The following is a 27,878-nucleotide window of genomic DNA, read 5'->3' as shown; positions in this document are numbered from 1 at the left end:
CTCCAAGCTGTAATTTGATATATATATATATATATATATATATATATATATATATATATATATATATATATATATATATATATATATATATATATATATATATATATATATATATATATATATATATATATATGCTTTTTCTTTTATTTTCTGTTTTTGCATGTTATTTTTATAAAAAAAATTTTTGAGTGCTCCTCACACTATTGTTTTAATATATTTTGCTTTGGCTTTATTGATACAATATCAGAAAGCACTCTGTTTTGCGGATATAATCGTGTGGGCTGAAGAAATGATTATATCTTTTTTTTTCCGGTTTTTTAAATAAAATTTCATCATTTTTATTTATATATATATACATATATATATATATATATTTAAACTGTTGTTTGTTTTTTTTTTTACTTATTATTTTTTTTTCATATCTCTATTATTTTTCTTTGTTTTATTCTTCATTTTGAACTTATCTAATGAGTTCTGTTTACTTGCAACTTAAGCGCAACAAATGAAACTTATTGTTTTTCTTAACTTTCTTTGTGTTTTCTTGTATATATATATATATATATATATATATATATATATATATATATATATATATATATATATATATATATATATATATATATATATATATATATATATATATATATATATATATTTTTTGCCTTAACTTAGATTTTCAGCAGTTTAGTAAGTAAAATAGACAAAAAAAATATTTATATTTTTTATTTTGCAATAAGATTTATTTTCTAACCAAAATCATAAACTACATTAAAAAATAAGCTTAATCTGTGAGTGACACTACGGTAATTATCAATACGTTTGTAATACGCTTTAGCAATATGTTTTTTGTCTACGAGAAATGATCATAATTTTAATTATTAATATACATTAATTACAATTATTCGGAAATAAAATCCTCTTAATGCCAGAGTTTTCAGCGATACAAATAAATATAAACACTCTTTCGAAAATATTAATTGTTAATATCAAAGTTTCGAATACTTCATCAGGTGCTTCACACAATTCTCCGCAGACATTGCAATAAGTTTTTGCAGTTTATTCATTATTAAAAGCTAAATAGTAAAGCTTGCTATAAAAACAGATCGGTGTAATTGCAACTATTGCGCATTACATACCCTCCAACATTTAATCTTTCTGCAAAGTACATTTATCAGTGGTAGCAAACTAAAGCTGGCATTTTCAAAACAAATAGAATTTTTATAAGGATTTTTTTAACACTGCCATTACTATTTAAAATATTTATAAGTTGTTGTATAAAAAGTTCTTTTAATTCCAATTTATGTTGTTGCTTCTAAGCCACTTGCCAAATACCAGCAAGCCGGCTTGGTGAAAACAAGTGAATTTCAGGCAGAGGGTGCATTTCTTGTTTTCCGTGGCGCCATCTATGGTTGAGAAAACGTCTTCTGGCGCACACATGTCACAGCCCGTTTTAAAGGGCGTATCCATTCATACACAGATCCATTTATCCACAGATCGTAATTTTGACCTGAACCAGAAAACTATCAATTTCTAAATCAGTACCCCCAGAGGTATTGATCGGTTATGGACACTTGGAGGACTTTGTGACCCGGCCGATTTAGTTTGCACTAGTCACCATATACTTCACGGGGAGTCTTCAGCCGGCGGGGATCGAGCTCACGACCCCTTGGACATGGCCCCAATGTCCTACCAACCAGGTTCTTCCGGCCTTATCCTAATTTATTAAAATATTAATGCACAATATTTGCTACCACTGGAAAAAAAATATTTTCTGAAACTACGAAAAGTTTGAAGTAGAATTCCTTATTAAAAATGTACCAATTAGTATAATAGCAGCAGTACGTATTACCAAATTTAATAAACCGGCATCTGCATTAATATTATTATGGCGATTTTAAACTGTTACCCTAATCCAGGGATGGGCAAACTTTTTTGGTCAAGGGTCAAAAATCGAAAAAGAAAAGTTTGTTGGGCTTAATAAAAATTTCTGAAATAAAGAAACAATATACAAGTTTTAATTTAATTATTTTGTGAGATATGAAAATTGCGATTTCATTTTTAAAAGTTCCTTATATTGAGGTTCGAAGTGAGGTGTACTTATTTTAAGGCTAAATGCTTGTCTGTTAGTCTACTTCTGAAATTATTTTTCCTAAGGTTCTTAGTTGAAAACACTTGTTCACATATAAGATGAAGCAAATATAGCACTGATTTTCTGGGCATGAGATATTAAATTTTGGAAACTAGCTTTCGGTAATGATTTGTAAAACTCAAACTCAGGCATATTTAGAAACAACTGCCTCAGATGATTGTTAGATTGCAACTCAATTAATTCAAAGCGGCAAATCCGGCCTCACTGTTTCACAATTTAAGTTGAAAGGCATGGTAAAAAAATCTAATTCTGTTTGAATGGCACTGAAATGTTGAAATTTGAAACTCAAAATGGAGTTTTTTCAAGCCATATTCATAATTCTGATGATTTTCCTTATTTACTGAGAGTATTGAATTTAACCTCGAGAAATGAGACAAGTCGTTTTTAGTTAGCTGCCTGGCAAATAAATTAAGCTTCAGTTTAAAAGCTTTGAGATGGGTATGGATATCATCTATCAATTGATTTTTCCCTTGCATCTTAACATTCAAGTCGTTCATATGACAAAAAAGATGTGTGAAAAATGCAGGCATTTTCAAATTTAAAAGTTTTTCCTAAAATTCACGAAAAATATCACATCCCATTGTAGTTCTCTTTAAAGAACGCATGCACGCAGGGTCCTCGGTAATTTCAAAGTTCTCATCAACAGCTTTTATAAATAACACTAATTGAGCAGTATCATTCATGTCAGTGCTTTTATCCATAGCTATTGAGCAAAATATAAATTGAGCAATTTTTCACTCTAATTGTGATGTCAAATTTTAATCGATGGCTTCGATTCTAGAAGTCACCGTTTTACGAATTAAGTTTACAGCCTCAAAATTATTTTTCATATCTGGACATAAAACATCACACACTTGGAGTATACATTGTTTAACAAGCTCGCCATCACCGAAAGATTTATTATTTTTCGCAATATTGTATGCTACAAAGTAACTTGCATTCGTAGCTGCTTCTTGGACTGTTTATCTTCTTGAAAAAATTTTGTCGACCTGATAGTTCTTTAAGAAGACTTTTTGCATTTTGTCTTCTTTCACATTCAGACATTGCTTCGTAGTTTACATTCTTGTGCTTGACTGTGAAATGTCAGTGAATGTTGTATTCTTTAAAAACTGCTTCAGCTTCATTGCAGATAAGACATACTGGTTTATCTTTTACGACTGCAAAAAAAATATTTCCAAGTCCATCAATGATCATTGAACACACCGCACTCTGCATTTTTGCATTTTTAGTAGCCATTGTTGAGAAATGTAGATGTAAATTTAATTAATTTGAAATCTCCCCACCAGAGGGCTGATAATCAGTCTACATTGAACCACCAAGCAGTAAGCATTGACTTGAATTAATTGTCTTCTAATGTATAACTTTATAATCTGAAGGATTCCACCCTAATAATATGGAACTCGTTGTTTTGTTTAAATAAATATTTGTTATTGTTTTCGATATTGATTGCCCTCCCCTTCTTGTACATGGTGCAATTGGCCACGAAGTATTTTACGAACTAGAGGAATTTAAAGCAAGAGAAAATAAAGTGTTATGTTTAATTTCAAGGGCAAAATCGAAAATGACAGTTAAAGATACATGATCACTTCAAGGAGACAGCTAGTCTAATTCTTTGTATGTGCAAAGTAAGCGTTTTTATATCTTTCTTTGTTGAAGAATTCGTTTTCGCTTTGAGGTTTTGATTATTGAAAATTCATTGTTTTTTTATATTGCTAAGGGTGTGACTTTGTGTTAGACGTTCATTATGACTGAAACAGATTATTTAGAGAGAATTAAAAGAAAAAGGTCTAGTGAACGAAGTAGTTTTACTAAATTAATAAATAAAATTGATAAATTATTAACTGAGCAAAATGTTGAAACAAATGTATTAGATGAGAATCTTACTGTGTTAATTGAAAGGAATCAAAATTTAATAGTTTTGAATAAGGAAATTGAAAATATAATTGATATTAATTTGTTGGATGAAGATTTAGCTTCTAGTGAAGAATATCAGGATAAATATTTGACGTATGTAGCTAAATTAAAGCAATTGATAAAATGTAAAGGAATAAAGGTTTCGGTTAATGAACAAACAGTTGAAACTGTAAAAAATGATTCGGTTATAATTGAGCAGAAAAGAGTAGTTAATAACAATTCCAGTATTAAATTGCCAAAAATTCAAATTGTTCCTTTTTCGGGAGATCCGAAATATTTTAATTCTTTTTGGGATTCTTTTGAAAATACTATCCATAAAAATGAATCACTTTCTAAAATTGTAAAATTTATTTGATTTTATTTATTGCGTTTATTGCGTTTTTAAATGATGAAATGATGGAATGATGCGTTAAATTTATTGCGTTTTTAAATGATGAAAAGACTAACTATAACCATCGAGGTAGCTATAATTTGCGTAACGAGCAAAATAGGTATATAAACAGAAATTTTAATAAAGGCACGCCCTCAGCTACTGCGCTTAATGCACAGATGACGCAGTCAATATGCAGTTTTTGCTCTGAACCCCATGACGCTTTCAAATGTAATATGTCTTCCCAAAACAAGGTAAAATTATTGAAAAATTCTAATCGTTGTTTCAAGTGTTTTAAATTGTTTCATGTAAGCAAGAATTGTCGTGTAAATAAATTACCTTGTTATAAATGTAAGGGATTAAGTCATCATGGGTCTATTTGTTTGGGAGGTAATAAGGGGATAAATAATGCTGAAGTTATTAAAATTCAAAACGCTGAGGAAAAGTTAAATGAATCTTCTGATTTGGCTGCAGTTTCTAATGAAACTCCACCATCAAGCATTTCCAATGAGGAAGTTATTAGTTCTGTTTCCCAATGTAATAATAAAAAAGTTGAATGTTCTAAAAGGGTTTATTTGCAGACTTGTACTACTGAAGTTAAATCAGATTCTTCGTCTCAATTGACAAGAATTCTTTTAGATAATGGCAGCCAGCGTTCGTTTTTGTCTGAACGAGTTGCAAATAATTTAAATTTAAAACCGGTTGCTTACGAAGTTTTGTCAGTTTATTCATTTGGAATGCAAAGAGCAACGGAAAAGGCTTATTCTGTTGTTGAATTTGAAATTTTCAAAAAGAATGCGGATTTTAGAACTAAAATTAGAACTCTTGTCATACCATGCATTACTGGAGTTAAAGTTGAACCTCCCGACCCCAAAGTAATTGAATTTATGAATAAAAATAAAATTGATATGGCTGATTCTTATTTGGAAGATAATGATAATTTGCTGAGTATAGAACTTTTAATTGGTTCAGATTTATTCTGGGAATTTTTTTTATATGAAAAGATAACTATAAATAATCGCCTGTGTGCAATAAAAACTGTTCTTGGTTGGGTGATTAGTGGAAGTAGTTATAAACGGGAGCATACATTGTCCCAAAACATAGCGGTTATGAAAAGTGTAATTGAATCAGGTGATATGTTTGATTTAAGAAAATTCTGGTCACTCGATTCCTTAGGTATCACCAAGGAGTTTGAAATTTTATCTTTAAAAGATAAAGAAACAATTGATAATTTTGAAAGCAATTTAAAATATGAAAACAATCGTTATAAAACCGGATTACTTTGGAGTTCAAATCCCGATGATCTTGATAGTAATTTCTCGATTGTCAAAAGACGGTTTGATAATTTAATGATAAAATTAAGTAAAAATAAGAATATTTTGACACGTATGCAAAAATTATTGAGGATCAGATAAAAGATGGAATCGTTGAGGAATGTAAGGATAAATCCATTAATTCTGGTTATTTCATGCCGCATACAGCTGTTTTAAGACCCAATAAAGAAACATCTCGTGTTCGTATCGTTTTCGATGCTAGTTCGAAGGATATTGGTTTAAAATCCCTTAATGATATGTTATTGTCAGGTCCAAATTTGAACCCGAATATTTTGGATGTCATACTAAATTTTCGAAAGCATGAAATTGCATTTTCTGGTGATATTGAGAAGGCGTTTTTAATGATAGAGATAGATGAAAATGAGCGCAAATATTTAAAATTTCTTTGGATTGATTATGATAATTGCGAAGGTTTTGAAATTATGAATATGAAAAGGTTACCGTTCGGAGTTACCACTTCCCCTTTCATTTTAAAGGCAATAATAAAGTACCACATTAAAAAATATGCTAATGACAAACCCGATTGCGTTAAAATGTTAAATTCTTCGTTATATGTGGACGATCTGTACTGGGGAACTGATACAGTTAATGATGCATATCGACTGTCATCTGATGCTGTAAATATTTTGCAATCCGCGAGTATGAATTTACGGAAATTTAATTCTAATTCAAACGAACTAAAGAAATTATGGATTCAAAATGGTACTTCCATTAATGAATCAATTGCACATGCAAAGGTGTTAGGTCTTCGATGGGATACAGAAAGTGATGTACTATTGATTGAATATAAAAATTTAGAGCAGTCATCATCTAAGTCAAATTAGTGCACCAAGCGTACCTACTGTTTTAAAATTTACAGCTCAAATTTATGATCTTATCGGTTTAATTTCTCCCTTTGTTATTAAGATGAAAATTTTGCTGCAATACATTTGGAAGGCTGGACTCGATTGGGATGACCCTCTGCCTCTAGATATTGAAACAGACTATAACAATTGGATTTCTGAAATTCATTATTTAAAGAACTTTTTTATGGAACGGAAATATTTCGATAACTGTGATAATAAGAAAGAAATTGCCGTTCATATTTTTACTGATGCTAGCACAAAGGCCTATGGTGCTGTAGCGTATTTCTGATATGCAAATATTTCGAACGAAGTTAAGACCTCATTCATTATGTCCAAAAGTAGGGTAGCACCAATCAAGACTTTAACATTGCCCCGCTTAGAGCTTATGTCAGTGGTAATTGGTGCTAGAATCTATGATTATTTACACAAATTGTTTAGTGACATTTGCCAACAATTTTATTTGTGGACAGATTCACAAATTACATATTTTTGGATAAAGAATAACATCTCTTTGAAACCTTTCGTGCAAAACAGAGTGTCTGAAATTCAAACTCTGAAAGATCCTAAACTTTGACAACACTGTCCAGGAAGTTCAAATCCTGCTGATAAATTAACTCGAGGAGAATCACTAAAAAGCCTTGTTGATGATAACTTATGGAAATTCGGGCCACCTTGGCTCATAGAGGATAAAAGTAAGTGGCCTCAAGAAAATACTGAAATTAATCATCAGCAGCATTCAGTTGATTTCGAACTTAGAGACAGCGTTATTTCTCAACACAGTTGCCTCACAGATTCTAAAGAGTCTTTACTGATTTTAGAAAATTACAGTTCTTTATTAAAGGTGAAAAGAATTGTGGCTTGATCAAAGCGGTTTATCCAAAACTGTCGAAATTATGACAAACTGAAAGGTCCATTAACTACTGAAGAATTGAAAGAAGCCGAAGTTATTTTAATAAAGGAGGCGCAAAATAACTATTATGAAGAAGAAATTAAAACTTTGATGAAGAAGGAAGATATTAAAAATAGCACCAGCATATTTTGTCTTCGTCCATACCTAGATGAAAAACAGATATTAAGAATTTGCAGTAGACTGTTTCAATCTGAAGTGGATCCTGAAGCAGTTAATCCTATACTGCTACCCAAGAATTCGAAATTTTCCGAGTTTTTGATCACCGAAAAACATAAAAAGTTGCTTCATAATGGAGTTAATGTCACTCTTTCGCAGATTAGAAAAAGTTATTGGATTCCACAAGTCAGACAACTAGTGAAAAGAATAATTGGAAGATGCATGAATTGCAGAAAACACTTTGCGAAACCAGCCAATCAGCGTACTGGAGAGCTGCCTAAAGATAGAATTTCAAAGTCTCCAACTTTCTCAGTGGTTGGAATTGATTTTACTGGGCTTATTTACGTAAAACATAAAGATGAAGTTTTGAAATCTTATATTACTGTGTTTACTTGTGCAGTCACACGGGCTGTACATTTAGAACTGATTTCCGATTTGTCTACGAATAAATTTATCTTAGCGTTACGCCGTTTCATGTCAAGAAGAAATAACTGTAAAACTATTCATTCTGATAACGCAGCAACTTTTAAAGCTGCTTCACGAGATATAAGGTACTTCTTTTCTATTATTAGAGGAGAAGAATTTCAAAATTTCATTTCCTCTGAAGGTATTGCATGGAAGTTTATTGTTGAGCTTGCCCCATGGCGGGGAGGATTTTATGAACGGTTGATGAGAAGCATTAAAGAACCTCTTAAAAAGATAATTAACATTCTAATGATATTTTAATAATTTACTATTCTTTTAAATTTGATGTTTCAAATTATATTTTACTGTCTTATAATTGATTAGTGTTTATTTTTATATTTTAATTTGTAATGTGTTTAAATAATGTTTGATATAATGTAGAATTATTGTTTAGCTATTGTATATTATTTTGCGATAATTTTTACTTTAAAATTATCAGGTGGAAAGTGTTGAGAAATGTAGATGTAAATTTAATTAATTTGAAATCTCCCCACCAGAGGGCTGATAATCAGTCTACATTGAACCACCAAGCAGTAAGCATTGGCTTGAATTAATTGTCTTCTAATGTATAACTTTATAATCTGAAGGGTTCCACCCTAATAATATGGAACTCGTTGTTTTGTTTAAATAAATATTTGTTATTGTTTTCGATATTGATTGCCCTCCCCTTCTTGTATAGCCATTTTGGTAGCCAAGCTAAAATTCTATCCGCGGGCCGGATAAAATCTTCCAGCGGGCAGTAGTTTGTCCATCCCATCCCTGTACTTTGTTCATTTTATTTTATTTATTTATTTTTATTTCTATTAAAACATATTACCGAGCCGTGTTGGCTCAAGGGATAGAGTGTTCGCCTTCCAATGAGGTGAATTGGGCTCAAATCCCAGCGATGGCTGGTCGATACGAATTTCTCGCACCGACCACAGTGTTTGCGTAAAATAACCTCAGTGGACGGATCATGGGTTAGATTCTCTTTATAAAATTAATACAAAATCCTGGGGCATACACCAGAGAGCTCGTAAACTCATATATAAAACTGTAATAATCCCTTCCTTAGCCCACGGTTCATATGCATGAGCACAAAAAATCTCACCTAGAATCTCAAGAACTTTAGACTCAATCCAACGGAAATTTCTTCTGAATATCACAAAAGCCTACCATTCCACTCCCACAACTGCTCTACAAGTCTCAGCTGGATTCCCACCACTCTCAGAGCAGATTGCGTCGTTGTCGTGTTCAATAATCATAACTCAACTCAAAAAAGACATATAACAATATAAATTATCAATACAGTGCTTATGAATAAAAACAAACAATACCGATTTTTCACCCTTCTCAGTCTATCACTAATTTAATCAGTTTAGCAGAAAATAAAAATTATAAACACTTAGATCCATTAAAAAATTTTCACAGACGGTTCGAAAACAAATACTGGAACTGGTTTTGCATTCTTCAACATAAATCATTCCAATCATTACACAATTAATAATAACAACTCAGTCTTCCAAGTTGAACAACTTGCTATTTTAGAATGCATTAGATTTATCAAATCGCAGACTTCATTTAAGGCATCTAAAAAATATACAATCTGGTCGAATTCTAAATCAGTACTATATTCTCTAATCAACCCAGGAACGAAAAATTCACTCTCGGCTAAAATACAAAAATTACTCCTTAATACAAATATACTTATCTCATGGATGACGATAGAACAGGTAATGAAAATGCAGACGACCTAGCTAAATTGTCGACAACTAAACAACAAAATTACTCATATCCTTTCCCGATCTCACATTTCAAGAATCAACTTCGGAACTCTTTGTCCCAAATTTGGCAACATTATTGGAACAATTCAGATAAGGGAAGAAGATTATATAAATTTATCAATAAAGTAGATTATTTTAAGACGATACCATCAAATTAAGAAATCTGGTTTTTAACTGGGCATGGTCCTTTTCCATGTTATTTTAAATATCTAAACATCTCAGATAATGATCATTGTACATGCGGCCTTCTGGGCACTCCAGAACACTATCTTACTGAATGCATCTCTACAGCTTCATGGCATACTCGTGCATCGAATATCACTAATCTACCAACCTGGTAAAAACATTTCATAACTAACAATGCACTTAAAACCAAATTATTATTAGTAATGAATTTTCTTTCTGATAATGATAATATTCTTAAATTTTAAATATAAAAAAAAGCTATATATATATTTTGGAATGCTTAGCTATATGTTGTAAATATTGTATATCTTTTTCTACTCAATTTTTTTATTTATTATTATAACATTTTAATTACTTTGTTTTATTATTTAATACCTAAAAATCAAAATTTTCATGGAGAACTTAAAAAAATTTTTTTTATTTATTAACCTTTTATTTAATAATTTACTTTTCAAAATTCATTTATTATTACTTTTTATGTCATATTTACTTATAAATTTTTTTTTGTCTAAACTATATTCAAATGAATATTTCTGTATACAGGAAAACAAAATTGCAACCTCCTTTCTCTTGAACTTTTAAATAATTGCCACTGATTAAGCACGTGAGGTTGGCTGGAATAGTGGCCAGACGCGGATTAAAAGGGTAATGGTTTTACTAACCTAGGTACGTATCCACGTCTGGAAGGAAAGAAAAGTCCCCTTGCTAAACAATGGAGATTTTCGTGGTTTTCCTCTCCTTGTAACGTAAATGCGGTTTAGTTCTATCAAAATATCTCTCAATACTTGATCCAGGCGATTCCTTTTCTTCTGGATTAGGTTCAAAATTACAAGACTACGGATTTGAACATTAGTTGCAGTAAACCCAAAATTGGGTCGGCTGTTCAAAGACGGTTATAAAATAAAATACATATTATCAAAATTAAGCATTGGCGTCCATAATGACACGATTTTTTTAGTTCCTCTAAACGAATAAATACCTTTACTACATTAATTTCGATTTTTAGTAGGGGAGAGTGGGGTCAATTGTAACAGGGTACGATTGAATCAGAGCAAAAATTTCGAGTGTCGGGTTCTAGATTTGGTTCCTAGGTGGCGTACAAGGTGTATTTAATAAATCTACATGTACACCCCTGCTGGCAACCATTTTTATGTACTTTTGAAAGAGTTACATCGCAAAAGATATTTTAACACTACGTAAGTACTTTTTTTGGTATAAGAATATTATATTGTAACAAAGTAATTTTGTTTGAACAAATAAAAATTATTAACCGAATATGTAAGTGGACACCTTAATTAACATTTTAATAAAAAAAATTAGCTTTGTTAATTAACTAGCATTGTTTTTAACAAATTAAGCTGAAATGGAGTCTTGGGAACAATTGTAACAATAAGTAAAGGGACGATTGTAACAGCTGAAAATAAATAATCTTATGTTTACAAACCATTACTTAACTCTTTAAGAACCACCAATAGTTTCCTATATCATTTATATTATGTTGCATGTGCATTATTTTATTTGTCACCTTTCACAGCATAAATTAAAATTTTTAACCCCTTAAAGTTAAAAGTTTAACCCTTTAGGTCCCTGCTCATTATTATTTTTACTCCTAAAATATCACTACTACTTTGATCAATAAAAAATATATCACAACTATGATTATATGTATAATTAACTATGATTTAGTTGAATTTATGAACTGTTACAATTGCACGACTGTCAAAAATTGTTAATAACTAATATAATAGCATTTAAAATAAGGTATTTTTTCTTTTTTCTAGTAGAGAATAGTCTACTTTACTCGTCTGTCAATTAATACTAATAATATATTGGATTTTTTGTTAGTTAAAAATAGTTAAGTAAAAAATGTTACAATTGACCCCACTCTCCCCTACATAATGCATTTTTTTTTTAATTCTAATATATAATTTTTGTTTAAAATCAATAAACATTATTAGCGTCAATAATGGCGTGGTGATTTTTTTATCTTTCCCATAAGCGAAATAGTATCACTTTTCCGTTAATTTTGCCTTTTCAAACAATTTCTTTTCGTTTCATTTACTGTTAATTTTTAATTATTTAGTTTTATAGTAACGCATTTTCATAGAATTACTATAAACAAAATAAGCAGGATTCAGATAACTTTAGGAATACTAATTTGGTAACGTAGTCCACCCATGTTATCACATTATCGTTGATCATTAAATTTAATTCTAATCTTAAATCCGCTTTTGCTCTTTTAACTTGTAAAATTCTAGGCATTAAATAAAAATTGAATCAATCTAATTTCCTATAGGAAACGAAATAGAGCGAGTCAATGTTCCAAAAATTCACATAAATTTTTGTCCTCAAAAATATCAAAGAAAAATACAAATTGTTGCTTTTTTTCAAGTTTCTAGAAAAGCGTTTCAATCTGAAAATTTCTCTTCCATTTACTACCATCTTGAAAATGAATTTCAGATTTTAATTGAAATTTCAATTTATTGTATTTTTCAAAACTCCGATGAGATTTCCTATTTCCTATGGGAAACGAAATAGAACAATGTTTCATAAATTAACATAAATTTTTGTCCTCAAAACTGCCAAGACAAATGCAAGTTGTTGTTTTTTTCAACTTTTAGAAGAGCTTTTCAATCTGAAAATTTCTCTTCTATTTGCTACTATCTTGAAAATGAATTTCAGACTTTTTCAATTTTTGCACTTATCAAAACTCTTTAATAAAAAATATTGAACCATTGTTTACGATCTTAAAAAAATCACATAAATTTTTTCCCATAAAATTATTAAAAGCAATTACGCCACATTTTTTTTTTTTATCTCCAAGTTCTTAAAAAAGCGTTTCAATCTAAAATCTTTCCATCCATTTGCCCCCGGTACGGAGCGTTGGTGACGACTTTTTGGCAAGTTCAACGGTCTGATGGAGCCACGAGTTCTAGTCTGTTCCATCGTCATCTGTTCTGCTTATTTTAATCCTGCCGATATATGTGTAATGAGAAAATAATAAAATAAAAATAGTTATCCATGATAATAAAAACAAATGAATGAAGAGGTGAAGAAAAAAAAAGCGAAAGACGCAACGACCTTGACAGACAAATACTAGTGGAGAACTTGGAGCGGTACAGGTTATTGAAAACGTCCTTCCCGCTTTTACCTCATCTTCTTTTTCTTTAATTATTTTTTTCCCACAAAGACTGAAGAATGCTATTTAAGCTGCACACTCCAGTTTTTTTTATCAATAAAAATTATTTTGCACTTAACAGTCATATACTTTAGAGTTAGTTTCTTTTTCATTTTTTTTTTAACATTCTTACTGGAAGAAGTGATACTTAACAAATGCAGTTTTTTCTTCTTGTCTTTTCGTAAGTCGTAAATAAAGGAAGTAAAACTGCAACTAGTACTTAACCAGTTTTTTTATCCCCATCTCTTTTACAGTCTATGGAATTTTCTCTTGAAATAATTCGTGATGAGTTGCTGTTTTTGTTACCTTTTTTCGGAAGAAAAGTAACGCAGGTAACTTACTCTATCATCAATGCGCGAACTTCTTTCAATTAAGTTACTTCTAACTGTTAAAATTCGAGGGAATTGGACTTAAATATATAACTTGTACAATGAGGGTTGGAATTTTAAGGTAGATAAAATTGAAATACGCAATAGCAATAGTTCTCAAAAATTCATATTTGAAAAAAAAAAATTTTTTTTTCCTTCCATCTGCCAAATATTTGAAAAGTGATTAATATTCTTTTTTAATTTCTTAGCTTGTTGTAAACCTAACTAAATTTAAATCGATGATATTTTATTTTATAATTTTATAACCGTCGTTGACAGCCGACCCAATTTTTGGGTTTACGACTACTAATGTTCAACTCTATAGCCTTGTAATTTTGAACCCAATCCAGGAGACAATGGAACTCCTGGATCAAGTATTGAGAGAAATTTGTGGAGGACTGTTTGAGGGAACTAACCCGTACCGCATTTGAGTTACGTGGAGAAGAAGAGCTCGAGAATCTCCCATGGTTAGCCTGACGGTAACGGGACTCTAACCTATGGTCCGTCTAATATTGAGGATATTTCACGTCAGCCGGGTGCGAATTCGTATCGACCAACCATCGCCGGGATTTGAAGCCGGTTGACCTCATTGGAAGGCGAACTCCCTATCCCCTGAGCCATCGCGGCTCAAATCGATGATATCTGAAGTTTTTTTTTTTTTTTTTTAGTGAAATATTAGTTGAACTTTCTGAGTAATTTGTAATTGTTGAGGGAACATATACCCATTGGTCACCTTCGCTAACGACCCCATGACTTGCACATGAAAAAACTAAAGCGAATTTAAAATGAGGTAATATTTTTAGCTTTAATCGCATAAATTGTAAAACTGATAAAGGAACTTATTTAATCAATATGTACATCTTCTATCATTTTGTTTTAAAAATAATTTCTTCTCGCTGCTCGATTAACAAATAAATGTAGATACCTGAATTCAAATAAGTAAATTTTGAGTTAAAAATAGGAGCTCGTGGATTTAAAAGAAAAAAAAAGAAGAAGAAAAAGACCCTGTGTTCACTTTATCTGACCTAACATTACAAGTAAAATACCAAATGTCCAATAAAAAATACTATATTTTTCTTTTTTATATTTTCTATCTGTAAACGCAAGTAGAAAAAAGTGTGTGGAAACGATTGCCCTAAATCGAATGTTTGGAATAGTTAAAACGACTCATGAATAAAGAATGGCGTAACTAAACTTCAATCCCACTACAAGGGAGCAAACTTTTCAACCTGAACTCATCGATACTGCCCTATTCAAGCAAATTTGACCAATGCGAGTCGTGATGCCTCAGGGGATAGAGCGATTGTTTTCCAATGAAGTGACCCGGGTTCGAATCCCAGCGATGACTGATCGATACGAATTCCGCATTCTGCTTGCAACTACCACAGTACTGACGTAAATTATCCTCAGTGGTAGACGGATCACTGGTCCCAATGCCGTCAGGTAAACCGTATGATGTTTTCGTGGGTTTTTTCTCCATGTGACTCAATTGTGGATTAGTTCCATAAGAAAGTCCTCCACGAGGGCAAATTTCTCCCAATACTTGATCCAAGAGTTCCCTTGTCTTCTGCATTGAGTTCAAAATTACAAGATTACGGCGTTGAACATTAATAGTCGTAAACCCAAAAATTGGGTCGGCTGTTCAACGGCAGTTATTAAATAAAATTTGACCAATACAAATCAACTTTGCATGCAGCATCTTATTTGCAAACTCCAATCACGCTTACCTGGAAGCCGAACTTTTTAACCTCGGTTCATTCATATCGACGAAACTATTCATGCAAAAATCGTGCAATGCAGAATGATGAACATGCTGCTTTAAAAATTAAGAACTTTAAGAAAACTTTATCGAATTCCGCATAGAATAAAAATTGTGACACGGGAACAAGGGTGACGTTATGAGGGTAGGAGCTTGTGAATCATGAAGTCAATGGGATGACGTAAGGTGGTGACCTCTACTACAGCCGTCATCCAAAAGTGACCATAGACCACCGTGAGCATCATTTTTGAAGTCTGTGAGAAAACAATTGTTAATAACCGAGAAAGAAGTGCTAAGGAACGATAATATTTGCGTAGGTACCGTCAGTCGTACAGCATTCCCACTGATGTGAAGTCAAACTGATTAAATATTACTACTTTTATTGTAATTATTAAGTAAACTTTAATTAATCATTTGAATTTTCTTTCTCAGGCTTGGTCAATAAAAATTTCATTATATAACCGTCATTGAACAGCAAATCCAATTTTAGGTTTACGGCTGCCAATGTTCAACTCCGTAGGCTTGTAATTTTGAATCGAATCCAGAAGACAAGGGAACTTCTATATCAAGTATTGGGAGAAATTTGTCTTTGTGGAGGACGTTTTGGTGGAATTAACCGGCATTTGCGTTACTCGGAGATAAAAAAACCATGAAACTTTCTCACGATTAGCCTGACGATAAGGGGATTCTAACCCCTGATCCGTCTACCACTGAGAATATTTTACGTCAGCACTGTGGTCAGGGCAAGCCGAGTGCGGAATTCGTATCGAAGAGTCGTCGCTGGGTTGCGAACCCGGTTCACCTCATTGGGAGGTGAGCACTCTATCCCCTGAGCCACCACGGTTCTATAAAAATTTCATTGAAAATATGCATTGTGTTTATTTGAAAACTTGCCACCTTGAATTACTTTTTTTAATTAATTTTTTTTGAGAGAGGCATCCTGTAAAGAAAAATTTCCCCTTCCCCAAAAAAATGAGGTGGTCGGTCCGCGAGATAAAATATTTTCTACTTGGTCAACTGCGAGAATCACAGTATTGCCAACCGCCAATTTAGTGAATCAAAAAAAAAAAAAAAAAAAAAAAACGAAAATGATTCAGTCAAATCTTACGAATATCATTGAGCAAATTAGTTTAAATCCATATCCACAGTCATTGAAATTAATTTTATGACAAATATGACAATTTTATGACAAATGCAAATTAACCGTACGGTTTTGTCTCATTGTCAAATTGTACTTACGTGATACAACCATACGATGTATTGATCAAATAGGCTGCAAGCTGGGAAAATGATATTAAAAGCGAAAAAAAATGTGCAAACCTTGGATTACTTGTCAAAAAACATGGAAAATTTCAAGTAAATAAGTTTTCTACGGCTAGTGAAAACAAATTAAAAAAATTTACTCCTTTGTACTCGAATTTCCGGTGGTCAGTAAAAAAAAAGGACTGTATTTTTTAGAGCTAACTATCAAGATTATAAAATTTAATTCCAAATTTCATTATATTTATTTTATAACAGAAAAAAATCCATTCCCTAATAATTTCTAAAGCATAAATACAACAATGATATCTACATTGATCATCGAACTACGATTTCTTCTTACCTCTACGAAATTCCTGTATCCAATAACGAAATTGAAACTTTAAAAAACTACTTACAATACTTTACTTTTTTAACCAAAAATTCTATCGCGATTTAAACGTTTGTTTTGTCTAGGTTGAAACCTGAATAGAAAACAAAAAAGTTCTATGTTTAAGGACATTAAATTTTCCTACGATTTGCATTCATTCATTCAATAAAAAATTGCTATGTTTTATATATTTAAAGTAAAACTAAATTTATTTTTAATTTTCGATGTTAGTTCTTTACTATGCTTCCAGTTTCTAAAATAACAATTGCGTGAGGAAATTTTAATTGTATTTTACATTAAAGAATTGCATTTTTTTTTCGGTGGCAGAAAACTTAGACAACCGATATTTTTAAGGTTTATTACAGTCAGCTTACATGCCTTTAAGCTGATTGAGAGAGGTGTGAAAAAGTATTCTGACTAAATATGCTAAGTCTTATTACTGTAAATCTTCCATACCGCTATTTGTAACAAGCCTTCACATCTCTGGGTTTATTTCAAACTGCCGGGAATATATCAATGAAAGATGTATTTTCTAATTAGCCTTAAATATATTTAAGCTCACTGCAATAGGCATAAAAAGTGTCAGATAACTTTTTTTATAACCATCGTTGAACAGCCGACCCAATTTTAGGTTTACGACTACTAATGTTAAACTTTGTAGCCTGGTAATTTTGAACCCAATCCAGAAGACAAGCTAACTCCTGGATCAAGTATTGAGATTAATTTGCCATCGTAGAGGACTTTTTGATAGAAATAACCAGCATTTGCGTTACATAGAGAGGAGCCCATTGTTAGCCTCCCACTGTTAGCCTGACGACAAGGGGATTCATATCCATGATCCGTCTACCACTGAGGATATTTTACACCAGCACTGTGGTCGGTGCATACCGGATGCGGAATTCACATCTACCAGCGATTGCTGGGAATCGAACCTGGTTCAGTTCATTGGAAGGCCAACGCACTATCCCCTGAGCCATCACGGTTCTTGTTAGATTACTTAAAAAATTTTGGAGACTATTCTTATTAGACTAACGCATTGCAAAGTAAGAGAGACTTTTGAAAGTGCTGTTTTATTTAACTAGCCAACAACAGTGGCTACCTACCATAGTACCAGACTCACAGGTAGGTCGTTAACGCCGGTTGAAGTTGAGAGTTTAAACCAAGATATCTGGCTACCGACGAGCACTTTAATACTTTTTTTTGGTTTATTTTCTTTATTTTGTAATTCATATTTCGTGTATTTATTCTGATTTTCCGTCAGCTGCTTTAATGCGTACGTTAATTGAGTATAAAAAGTGTCAGATACATTAAAAGTTTTAGATAGATTACATTAAAATTTTTAAATCTTTCACATGTTTAGTACTTAGTGAGGGGACTTAAAGTTATGTTTTTCTTTTTTCACTAAATTGGTGGTCTGCAGAACTAAAAAGCATGAAAACCGCTGGTTTACAGATTCTAAAGAAGAAATGAAAAGACCACAGTTAATAGAATTTATCAGCAAAGGTAGGGAAGTAAGTAAGAAAAGAAGTAGAGTAGGTTGTGGGACACCTTTATTGCAATACTTCAAAGTGTTACTCTTGAAAAGTTGGTGGTTTATAAACAGCGTTGATCATAATTTTTCTGTAAGAAATTGTTCTTGATTACTCCGAGATTATTTTTCGATTTTTGCTGCATCATTTTTAAAAGATTTTTCATAGTTTGTTAGAAATTATTTTTAATATGTATATATATAAACACAAATAATAAAATAATATAAAGATAAAATAATATAAAAAAGAAAACAATAAATGGGAAAAAACCAATAGTCTTCCACAAAATACATCTATTGGTATAATTTAATGCGATATTTCTAAATAAAGAATAATTATCCTAAGATAAAAATTATTCTTTATATATATATACACCGAAGAGCCATTACATTATGACCACCCTGCTAATAGCATGCAAGACCACCTTTAGCCCTCAAAACTGCTAGCACCCGCCGTGGCATTGATTCCACAAGGTAGTAATAGATCGATAGTCTGAGGTATCTGGTACCAAACGCTCACCAACTGGTCCTGCAATTCCCTCACATTGCGAGGGGTAGCGTGGCAGCACGAATTTGGTTTTCCAAGTAGGACCACAAATGCACTATTGAATTAAGGTCAGGTGAATTTGGGAGCCAAGATATGACTTAAAAGTCACTGGATTGTTCCTCGAACCAATTCATGACGATTCGACCCTTATGACATGGGGCACTATTCTGTTGGTAAACACCATCCCCCGCAGGAAAAACTGTTGCCATGAATGGGTGAACCTGGTCTGCAACTATGTTCAAGTAGCTTACAGATGTCAGGGATTGTTCTATGAGGATTATGGGTCCTACTGTGCCCCATGAAAACATTGTACCTGGGCGAGAAACCATGAAAACCTGGGCGAGCCCATTGTTATAGATGGAGGGTGGTCATAATGCAACGGCTCTTCGGTGTATATACACACACAATATTTAGTCTTCCTCTAACGTCAGAGTGGAATGTGACTATTTCCTTTTTCCCAGTCATTTCTCTTTAATGCATTACTACATTAAATTCCGCGTGGTGGTTCCTTAGGGAGTTCAAATATTTTAATTTTTGAGAATAAATTAGTGCTTCGAATCATAGTACACTCAAAAGAGGAACAACTTTCGCCACTTGCCAAAGACTTTTTTTGCGACTAATAATTATATTAAAAAATGATACGAAAGATCATGTTGAAAAAATGGAAATCATTATAATCGAACCTTCTACTGGAAGTTGAAACAAACACCTCAAATATTACCCCCTACCGTTGGTAGACGGGTCATGGGTTAGAGTCTCCTTGCCGTCAAGCTAACCATGGGAGGTTTTCGTGATTTTCCTCTCCATGAAATGTAAATGTTTCTTCCATCAAAAAGTCCTCCATGAAGGCAAATTTCTCCCAAAACTTCTGGATTGGGTTCAAAATTTCAAGGATACAGAATTGTACATTGGCATTCGTAAAACTGAAAATTCGGTCGGCTGTTCGACGACGGTTATAACAATAAAAGTGTAAATAAAATACTTCGCGACATTTACGAAACTGAAAAAAATTGTAATTGAACTTGAACTTAGAAAAATTGTAAACTTGTAAAAAATTATGTGCTTGAAATTAAAACAAAATTTTAAACATTTGAAATGAACGCTCATGATTTTTAAGTTCAAAGGGTCATTCTTCATCCTGCAGCCCCGGGACGTATGAATCAACGATGTGAATCGACAGTCACTCGATAAATAATACCCAAAACAACTTTTAAATTAAAATAGTAAGAAATATTGAAAATCAAATTAAGTATGGTAATCAAACGTAAAGTTTACAAACGAGGATTTTGAAAATAGTCAAAATGATCTTCCATCATAACTAGATTTGCTTAAATCATATCTAATTGTTATGTCTCTGAATATTTCTCATTAAGACTGGTTGAACATAATTTAAATAAATTTATTTTATGAAATATTGTCGTTGAAAAAAAATATTGAACGAGTATATTTTTCAATAAAATTACATGTTTTTACAAAAAAGAAACATTTCGATGGAAGAACTAGACTCGGTCCTTTAAAAAACAATAATATTTTTTTTAAATGTTTTTGTTACATCCTCCTTTTTGACTATTAATTATTCTTGTTATTTCATTATCATTTGTTATTTCATTATTTTTTGTTAGCTCATTATAATTAGTTCAATATTTTGTTAGTTCATTATTTTCTTTCGATTAGATTTCTGTTAGTCCACCATTATTTTTTGACAGTTATCTGTTAATTTGCTAGTGCTTTCTTTATTGTTTGATCGGCTTAATCTTGATAAACTTTTATAATAAAAATATAATTTTTAGGATTTATATTTTGTTACATGTTTATATATATATATATATATATATATATATATATATATATATATATATATATATATATATATATATATATATATATATATATATATATATATATATATTATCGAGCATTTGAAATAATTTTTTTTCTTCTTTTCCACACATGCGATATTCAAGTCAAGGAATTTAAAGGAAACATGATATTCATTCCCTCTTTTATGCGTTTTAAAATTTACAAACTTAAATAATTTCGTCCAAAATGAGTAGTTTCAAGAAGTTAAATGGGTGAATTTCTTCGAGAAAATCTCTGACACGCATATGCTAAATTATATTCACAAAATACAAAAAACCGAAATAAAAAAAGCAACATACACGATTATTTTTGTATTTGAATAAATATTTTCTTGGATGCAAAACCTGAGAAATAAATTTTTTTGCACCGTTGGTATGTTAAGTTTCACAGAAACGAAGAAATTAGGTCTTTTTAAGCGAAAGTATTTTAAACCCATATAGATTTTTTAGGAAAATTGTCCGCAAAAAAACGACAGCTAATATATTTTCTTTCACGAACCACAAAAAAAAAAGACTTCGCGGCTCGCCAGTTGGCAACCACTTTCCGTTTTATTGCAATAATTAACGTTTTATGTGCTATCTCTTTGTTTCCATCATTCATTCTCTATATGTTTTATTTTATTGAAATCATTCATTCTTTATACCTTTCATTTTAATGCAATCATTCATTCTCCATGTTATTGCATTTCCATTGTGTTCTCTTTTTTAATTGGATCATTTTTTTTCCTATCCATTAATTTTTTAATTAAACTATTTAAAATTATTTTAAATTATTTATAAGTATCAATGGTAATATTATTTTTCAAAAAGGGTCAAAATTAATAAAAAAATTCTAAATTGAAAAACTCATTTTTTTTCTTTTAGTACTTCTTTTGTCATGTCAAATTCAATGTGATTATTTTTTATTTAAAGTATAGCAAGGTCATTCGCCGAACTATGGTATTATTCAAATATGAAGTTTATGAACGTTGAAGATCAAACCGCTAAGAAAATTAGATTTCTGGAAAAAAAAGTTTACGAATGTTACGGGTATAAAATGTTTCCGTTTAAAAAGTGCATCAAGAAAAAATTATGTTTTGTAATATTCATTGATTTTTCTCTATATCAGCTATTTATTTAGAAGGTTGTGTTTTAAGTTACCTTGTTTGTTCTTTAAACGTAAAAATAATTAAAAATAAAATTTAAAAATTTATTTAACACACAAAAAACAATTTCGTTTTTTTGCAATTGGATCATATGTACAGAATTGGGTTATTTGTGACAAAAAAAAAACTAAAATGATAGATTTCTTTTATAATGGATTACAGTTTTTTAACATAAAATATCGTGTATTTTCTTTAATGTAAATAAAAATATATTTATTTTATACACATTTTATGGTCATACTTCTTGAAAAATTTTAGAATCCTTATTTTCATTCAAAAGCTTGTTACTCATAAAATTTCGATTTAAAAAAAAAAAAAAAAAAAAATATTTATTTTTTTGTGCAAACTCAAGAATTACTTTAATAAATATTTTTATAGATATTTATTAAATGTCAGTGGGTATTACTGTAGCCACTATCATTAAAAGATCAACTGTGCGTAAAAACATAAAAATCTTTTATATGCGATTTTAATTCTCCAAAAAAGGAATGAAAGTTGCTGAAATTTTTTGTTAAAATAAAATTAAGAAAGTTTTTAGAGCTTTTGAAATTAAGAAATAAAATTAAGAAATTTTTAGGTTTCATGATAATGAGAAAATTTTAAAAACTGTGACTCAAGCGCATAAAGTTTTAAAAGATCCCAAAAAGTTCTCAAAAGTTTTTTAAGAAGTTTAAAAATATCTCAAAAGTTTTTCAGCTCGATGAGAACAACTTTATAACATAGTGAATTATTATACTTGTTATATATTATTTATATTATATATTAATAATTTAAAGAAGTTATTTTAGGTTATAATATATATATATATATATATATATATATATATATATATATATATATATATATATATATATATATATATATATATATATATATATATATATATATATATATATTGTGGTTATTGTATCTAAATGTTTTTCATTATAAAGAGTTAAAAAGTATCAAACTATCTTGGCTAATTATTGAATTGACGGAATATATATGTTTTAATACATGTTTTAGGAAAATAATAGTTTAACTTTTTGTTCCTTGAAATAAATAAATTGTCGGATGCTTGGAACTTTCAAATTACTTTAACAAGTTATCGATATTTCCCTCTACAATAAAAGAATAAGTTTTTTATTCAACTGTTAATAACAGTTTAAGAATTTTAAACATATTTTTTTAGCGATAATATTTTTTCCAACGTTAATAATTTCACGACTATAAAATAATCATGACGGTACCATTTAACTTCAAATAATTTCATAAACTATTATTCAACGACTTCAAATAATTTTCAAACTCAATGACTTTTTACTGTCTATTTTCAGAATATCTTTAAAAATTGTTGAAGTTTTCTGCACTTAAGAAAAAAATTTCTTTCTTACAAATGTAAAAAAGTGTAGATTTCCTTTTCACAAATGTAAAAAAAAAGTTTCTTTTTTCTGCACGAAAGTCAAATTGCTTTAACAAGTTATTGAAATTTACCTCCAACAATAAAATGATAAGTTTTTTTATGAAAATATTAATAATTTACGCTTTCTAAACATATTTTATTTTAGCGATAATATTTTTTTCTAACACCAAACTAAAATATTCCACGACAATAAAATAATTAAAACATCAATAACTACTCTTCAACAACTTCAAACAACTTTCAAATTCAATAACTTTTCCCTTGTCTGTTTTAAAAATATGTAGACAAAATGCGAAAGTTTTTTTGGCTCCAAATAATAAAAAAAAAATTTGTACAAATGTAAGTAGCAATATATTGCTGTGTAACATATTTTTGGAACGATTATAATTTTCCAAACGTCAGGTTCAAATGTCGTGTAAAATAGTTTTCAGTAAAAGAATTCTAAAGGAAAAATAAATAAATTATGTAGACAAAAAGAAGTTTTTTGGAACCAAAAGAAAAAAAAAATCTTTTGCACAAATGTAAGGGACAATATATTACTTTGTAACATATTATTGGAACGATTATAATTTTGCAAAAGTCAGGTTAAAATGTCGTGTAAAATAGTTTTCAGTAAAAGAATTCTAAAGGAAAAATAAATAAATTATGTAGACAAAAAGAAGTTTTTTGGAACCAAAAGAAGAAAAAATTCTTTTACACAAATGTAAGGGGCAATATATTACTTTGTACCATATTTTTGGAACGATTATAATTTTCCAAACGTCAAGTTGAAATGTTGTGTAAAATAGTTCTAAGTAAAGGAATTCTAATTGAAAAAAAAAAGAGAGCACCTGTATGACTTACCTTGAGTTGTGGAGGTGATAGCAGCAATGATGAGTGTTAGGAACACCAGGTGATGTAGTGCCGTAGGCGATGGGACGATCATGATTTTGGCACGTCAAACGAAACTACCTCTCACTTTCTCTGCTCTCTCTCTTTCTCCTTGTGTAACTCACAGTTGTGGATGACTTCCATATCTCCGTAGGTTGCCAAATGCAATGCCTTCTTTTCTCGGCGACCGCCAACCCTCTTCTTCTCATCAGAAATCCCGCGCTTATTTAAGAACGATCAACTTATAAAACTTTCTTAAACCCTTTGACGCAGTATTTTTATTAAACACTCATTAAACTTTTTTCATTATTTTGCATTAATTTAGGTCAAAATAAGTGAAAAATATTATATTTAGCATTTTAATAATTTATGGTAATGAAGTACGAGTGTCTTTTCTATGTTAAAGATAAAATCTTCCAAACACGGCACTTTTCCAAACATTAATTTTTCAAATTTGCAGTTATTTAGATCTAATGAGATTTTAAGTCATTGCTGAAATTTCTTTGATTCGCAAATCCCATTATTGATAAATTTTTAAATTTGAATTATCGCATTTATTTAAGAACGATCAACTTAAAAAGATTTCTCAAACATTTTGATACAGAATTTTTATTAAACATATTTTTTCACTTTTTTTTATTATTTTGTTAATTTAGGTCAAAATAAGTGAAAAACATTATATTTAGCAATTTAATAATTTATGGTTATTAAATGCAGCATGAACACCGGTGTCTTTTTCTGCTTTAAAGGTAAAATCTTCTAAACATGGCTCACTGCCAAACAATTAATCAAATTTGCAGTTATTGAGATCGAATAAGAATTTTACTCATATTCGAAATTTCTTTGATTTACGAATCCCATTATTGACAAATTTTTGAATCTGAATGAAGAAAAAAATTCTTTCAAACAACTTTTTTTATATTTTATGTTTTATTTTTAGTATAAATATAATTCCGATATTCTAACAGATTTTTTTTGGTAAATATTAGATTGTTTTTTATAATTAAAAAAGTGCGAAATATTTTTTTGCTTGTAATTAGAGGGTCAGTTTTTAAATATTTTTTTTAAATACAGGCATTGTTTCAATTTTTTATCTTCTGATTGGTTTTGCAATATACAAAAACTAAGGCTTGGTGTAAGTTCCACGTTCCCTAAGATAACATTTATTGCTTGCCCTTCTTTCAAAATATAAGATTTATTTACGCAATTTTCGAGTTTTTGACAAGCCTTTATTAAAAATTGCAGTCTCTATAATGGAATTCTTTTATAAGTCTACATAAGGGAATTCTTCTGTTTTTCCTTCTTTGAATTAACCTTGCAAAAAGCATACTGAAAATGCTGCCAAATCTACTTCTGGCCCCGGACAAAATTTATTGCTTACCCTTTTCTCAAAATGCAACGAGTTTTATTTTCATATTTTGTCGAGTTTTGGACGAACCTTAAGTCAAAATTGTAGTTTTTATAGATACATAAGAATTTTTCTCTCAGTTTCTTTAAAAAAAAACTAATTCAAAATTGAACAAGAAACACTTATTTTCTTTTTTTTTAATAAGGAATCACGTCTGGGTCCCAGTACAAATGCCCCTCTTTTTCTCCCCTTTAACCTTGCATACAAAAAATGCCAACAAATATTCTATAAATCATTTTTAATGAATCCCTTATATAATTTTATAACGAATCCCTTTTTTTTTATAATTTTGTAGCATACAAAAATACAGCAAATAAATATGCTCTCATTTTCTATCAATGGCTTTAATCAACTATTTTAAAAAGGCGTAACGTGCATATTTTTTTATTATAATAAAAGGAAAATTTTGTTAAGAATGTATATTGCAGAAGTATTTAAAAGCATTTCTGTGGCACATTCTTCTTATACATGCATCGTACTTTTTCACTTTTCGTACACATTCTTTAATTGTATTTTTCATACTTTTGTGCCATACCAAGAGTATACAAAAGATAATCATAAATCTTCAAGTCATTTTCACCCTAGAAATTATAAAAATTGATGCTTGTATTTTTCGATACTACTGAAATGTTACAATGTTAAAGCTATCTTTTTTTCTCGAAAATTTCGAATAAAATTGTCTGTACTTTAATTTGTTGTCAGCATTTTTTACTATTAATGCTTTAAAAAATAAAAATATCGAAATTATTTACGAATTTCTTGAAAGCAAATTAAAGCGAAATAGTTTAAACATATACATTTCAAATTTTCGGTAGTTTTCCTTCATAGGTTTCAAGATATATAGTTTTAAAATTGAAAAAAGTATGAAAAAATAATTCTTTATTGAAAGAAAAGCTTCAAAGTTTTAGCATCCAAGTTCAAAACAGCAAAGTAATAATTTGTCTCTTCAAAAAATTTTAAATAATGGTTTTTCGTTTCAATAGAATTTAAATGTATTTCTAATATATCTAAGTAATCTATCTATGCTAGGCAAAGAATCTATCTAAGCTATCTAATGAATCTATCTAAGCTATCTAAGATATCTAAGTAATATACGCAAGCTATATAAGGAATGTATCTAAGCTATCCTAGGAATCTATCTTAGCTATCTTAGGAATCTATCTAAGCTGTCCTAGGAATCTATCTAAGCTATCTAAGGAATATATCTAAGCTATCCTAGGAACCTATTTAAGCTATCTTAGGAATCTATATAGGCTATCCAAGGAATCTATATGAGCTATCTGAGATATCTAAGCTATCCAAGTAATCTATCAAAGCTATCGAAGGAATCGATCCAAACTATCTAAGGAATCTATCTAAGCAATCCAAGGAATCTATTAAAGCTAACTAAGGAATCTATGTAAGGAGCTATCTAAGCTATCCAAATAATCTACCCAATGTATCTAAGGAATTTATCTAAGAAATCTGTAATACGATGTAAAGCGAATTAACTTAAACCTTTTACTTTTTGCCACTTCATACTATTTTTGACAGCATTGGAGTTACATGAACTGTCGATGAAAAGCAATTTCATGTAGCGGATTAAATTAATAATTGTCTTTATCTCTGTAATTTTGAATCGAAATTAAAAAAAAAAAGCAAGGCAATTCTAGCGTCCAAAATTTCGAAACAAACTCATCTTCAATGACTTTTTCAGTTTAATTTATTTGTATTAACAGTGTTCATTGCAATGAAGTAGTTATAACATAAGCAAAAAGCCTATTCGCTCACTATCCCCCCCAAAAAAAAAATCGAACCGGAAGTCTTTTGTTCCTCCTATGACGTCATAGCAGCTCAGATTGGTGTAAATCAATCCATTCGTATCATCAGGAGGAAGTTATATACGCATCGTATTGTACTGCCATCTGATGATAATAGAGAGAACCTCCGTCATGAATAAAGTGAATTCTCGTAGCGGACTTCAGGGAATAAATGTCCACGTTTGAAAATATTTTATTTGAACTTTATAATTTTGTGTAAATATTTGCGTCACTTCACTACTATCTATGGCGTCCTGCGAAAAGTTTGCATTTGTAACGGATTTGAGGCAATA

The 27,878-nt window shown here is 30.3% G+C and overlaps 1 protein-coding gene across 1 annotated transcript in view; it reads right to left on the bottom strand.

Annotated features, from left to right (window-relative positions):
* Fs (Follistatin) overlaps window positions 1-24,542 on the bottom strand; it is an 85,518-nt gene extending 60,976 nt beyond the window's left edge. The window contains exon 1 of the mRNA XM_016048570.4: window positions 24,352-24,542. Coding sequence (XP_015904056.1) covers window positions 24,352-24,433 — 82 coding nt within the window. The 5' untranslated portion in view covers window positions 24,434-24,542. The remainder of the gene's footprint in view (window positions 1-24,351) is intronic.
* Between the last annotated feature and the right edge of the window lie 3,336 nt (window positions 24,543-27,878).

Source organism: Parasteatoda tepidariorum, chromosome 7 (genome assembly GCF_982258835.1).
Source record: "Parasteatoda tepidariorum strain Cologne lab strain chromosome 7, Ptep-v5.0, whole genome shotgun sequence".
Classification (NCBI taxonomy): domain Eukaryota; kingdom Metazoa; phylum Arthropoda; class Arachnida; order Araneae; family Theridiidae; genus Parasteatoda; species Parasteatoda tepidariorum.
The sequence above is the reverse complement of the archived record's forward strand: the minus strand, read 5'-3'. Positions and strand labels throughout refer to the sequence as shown.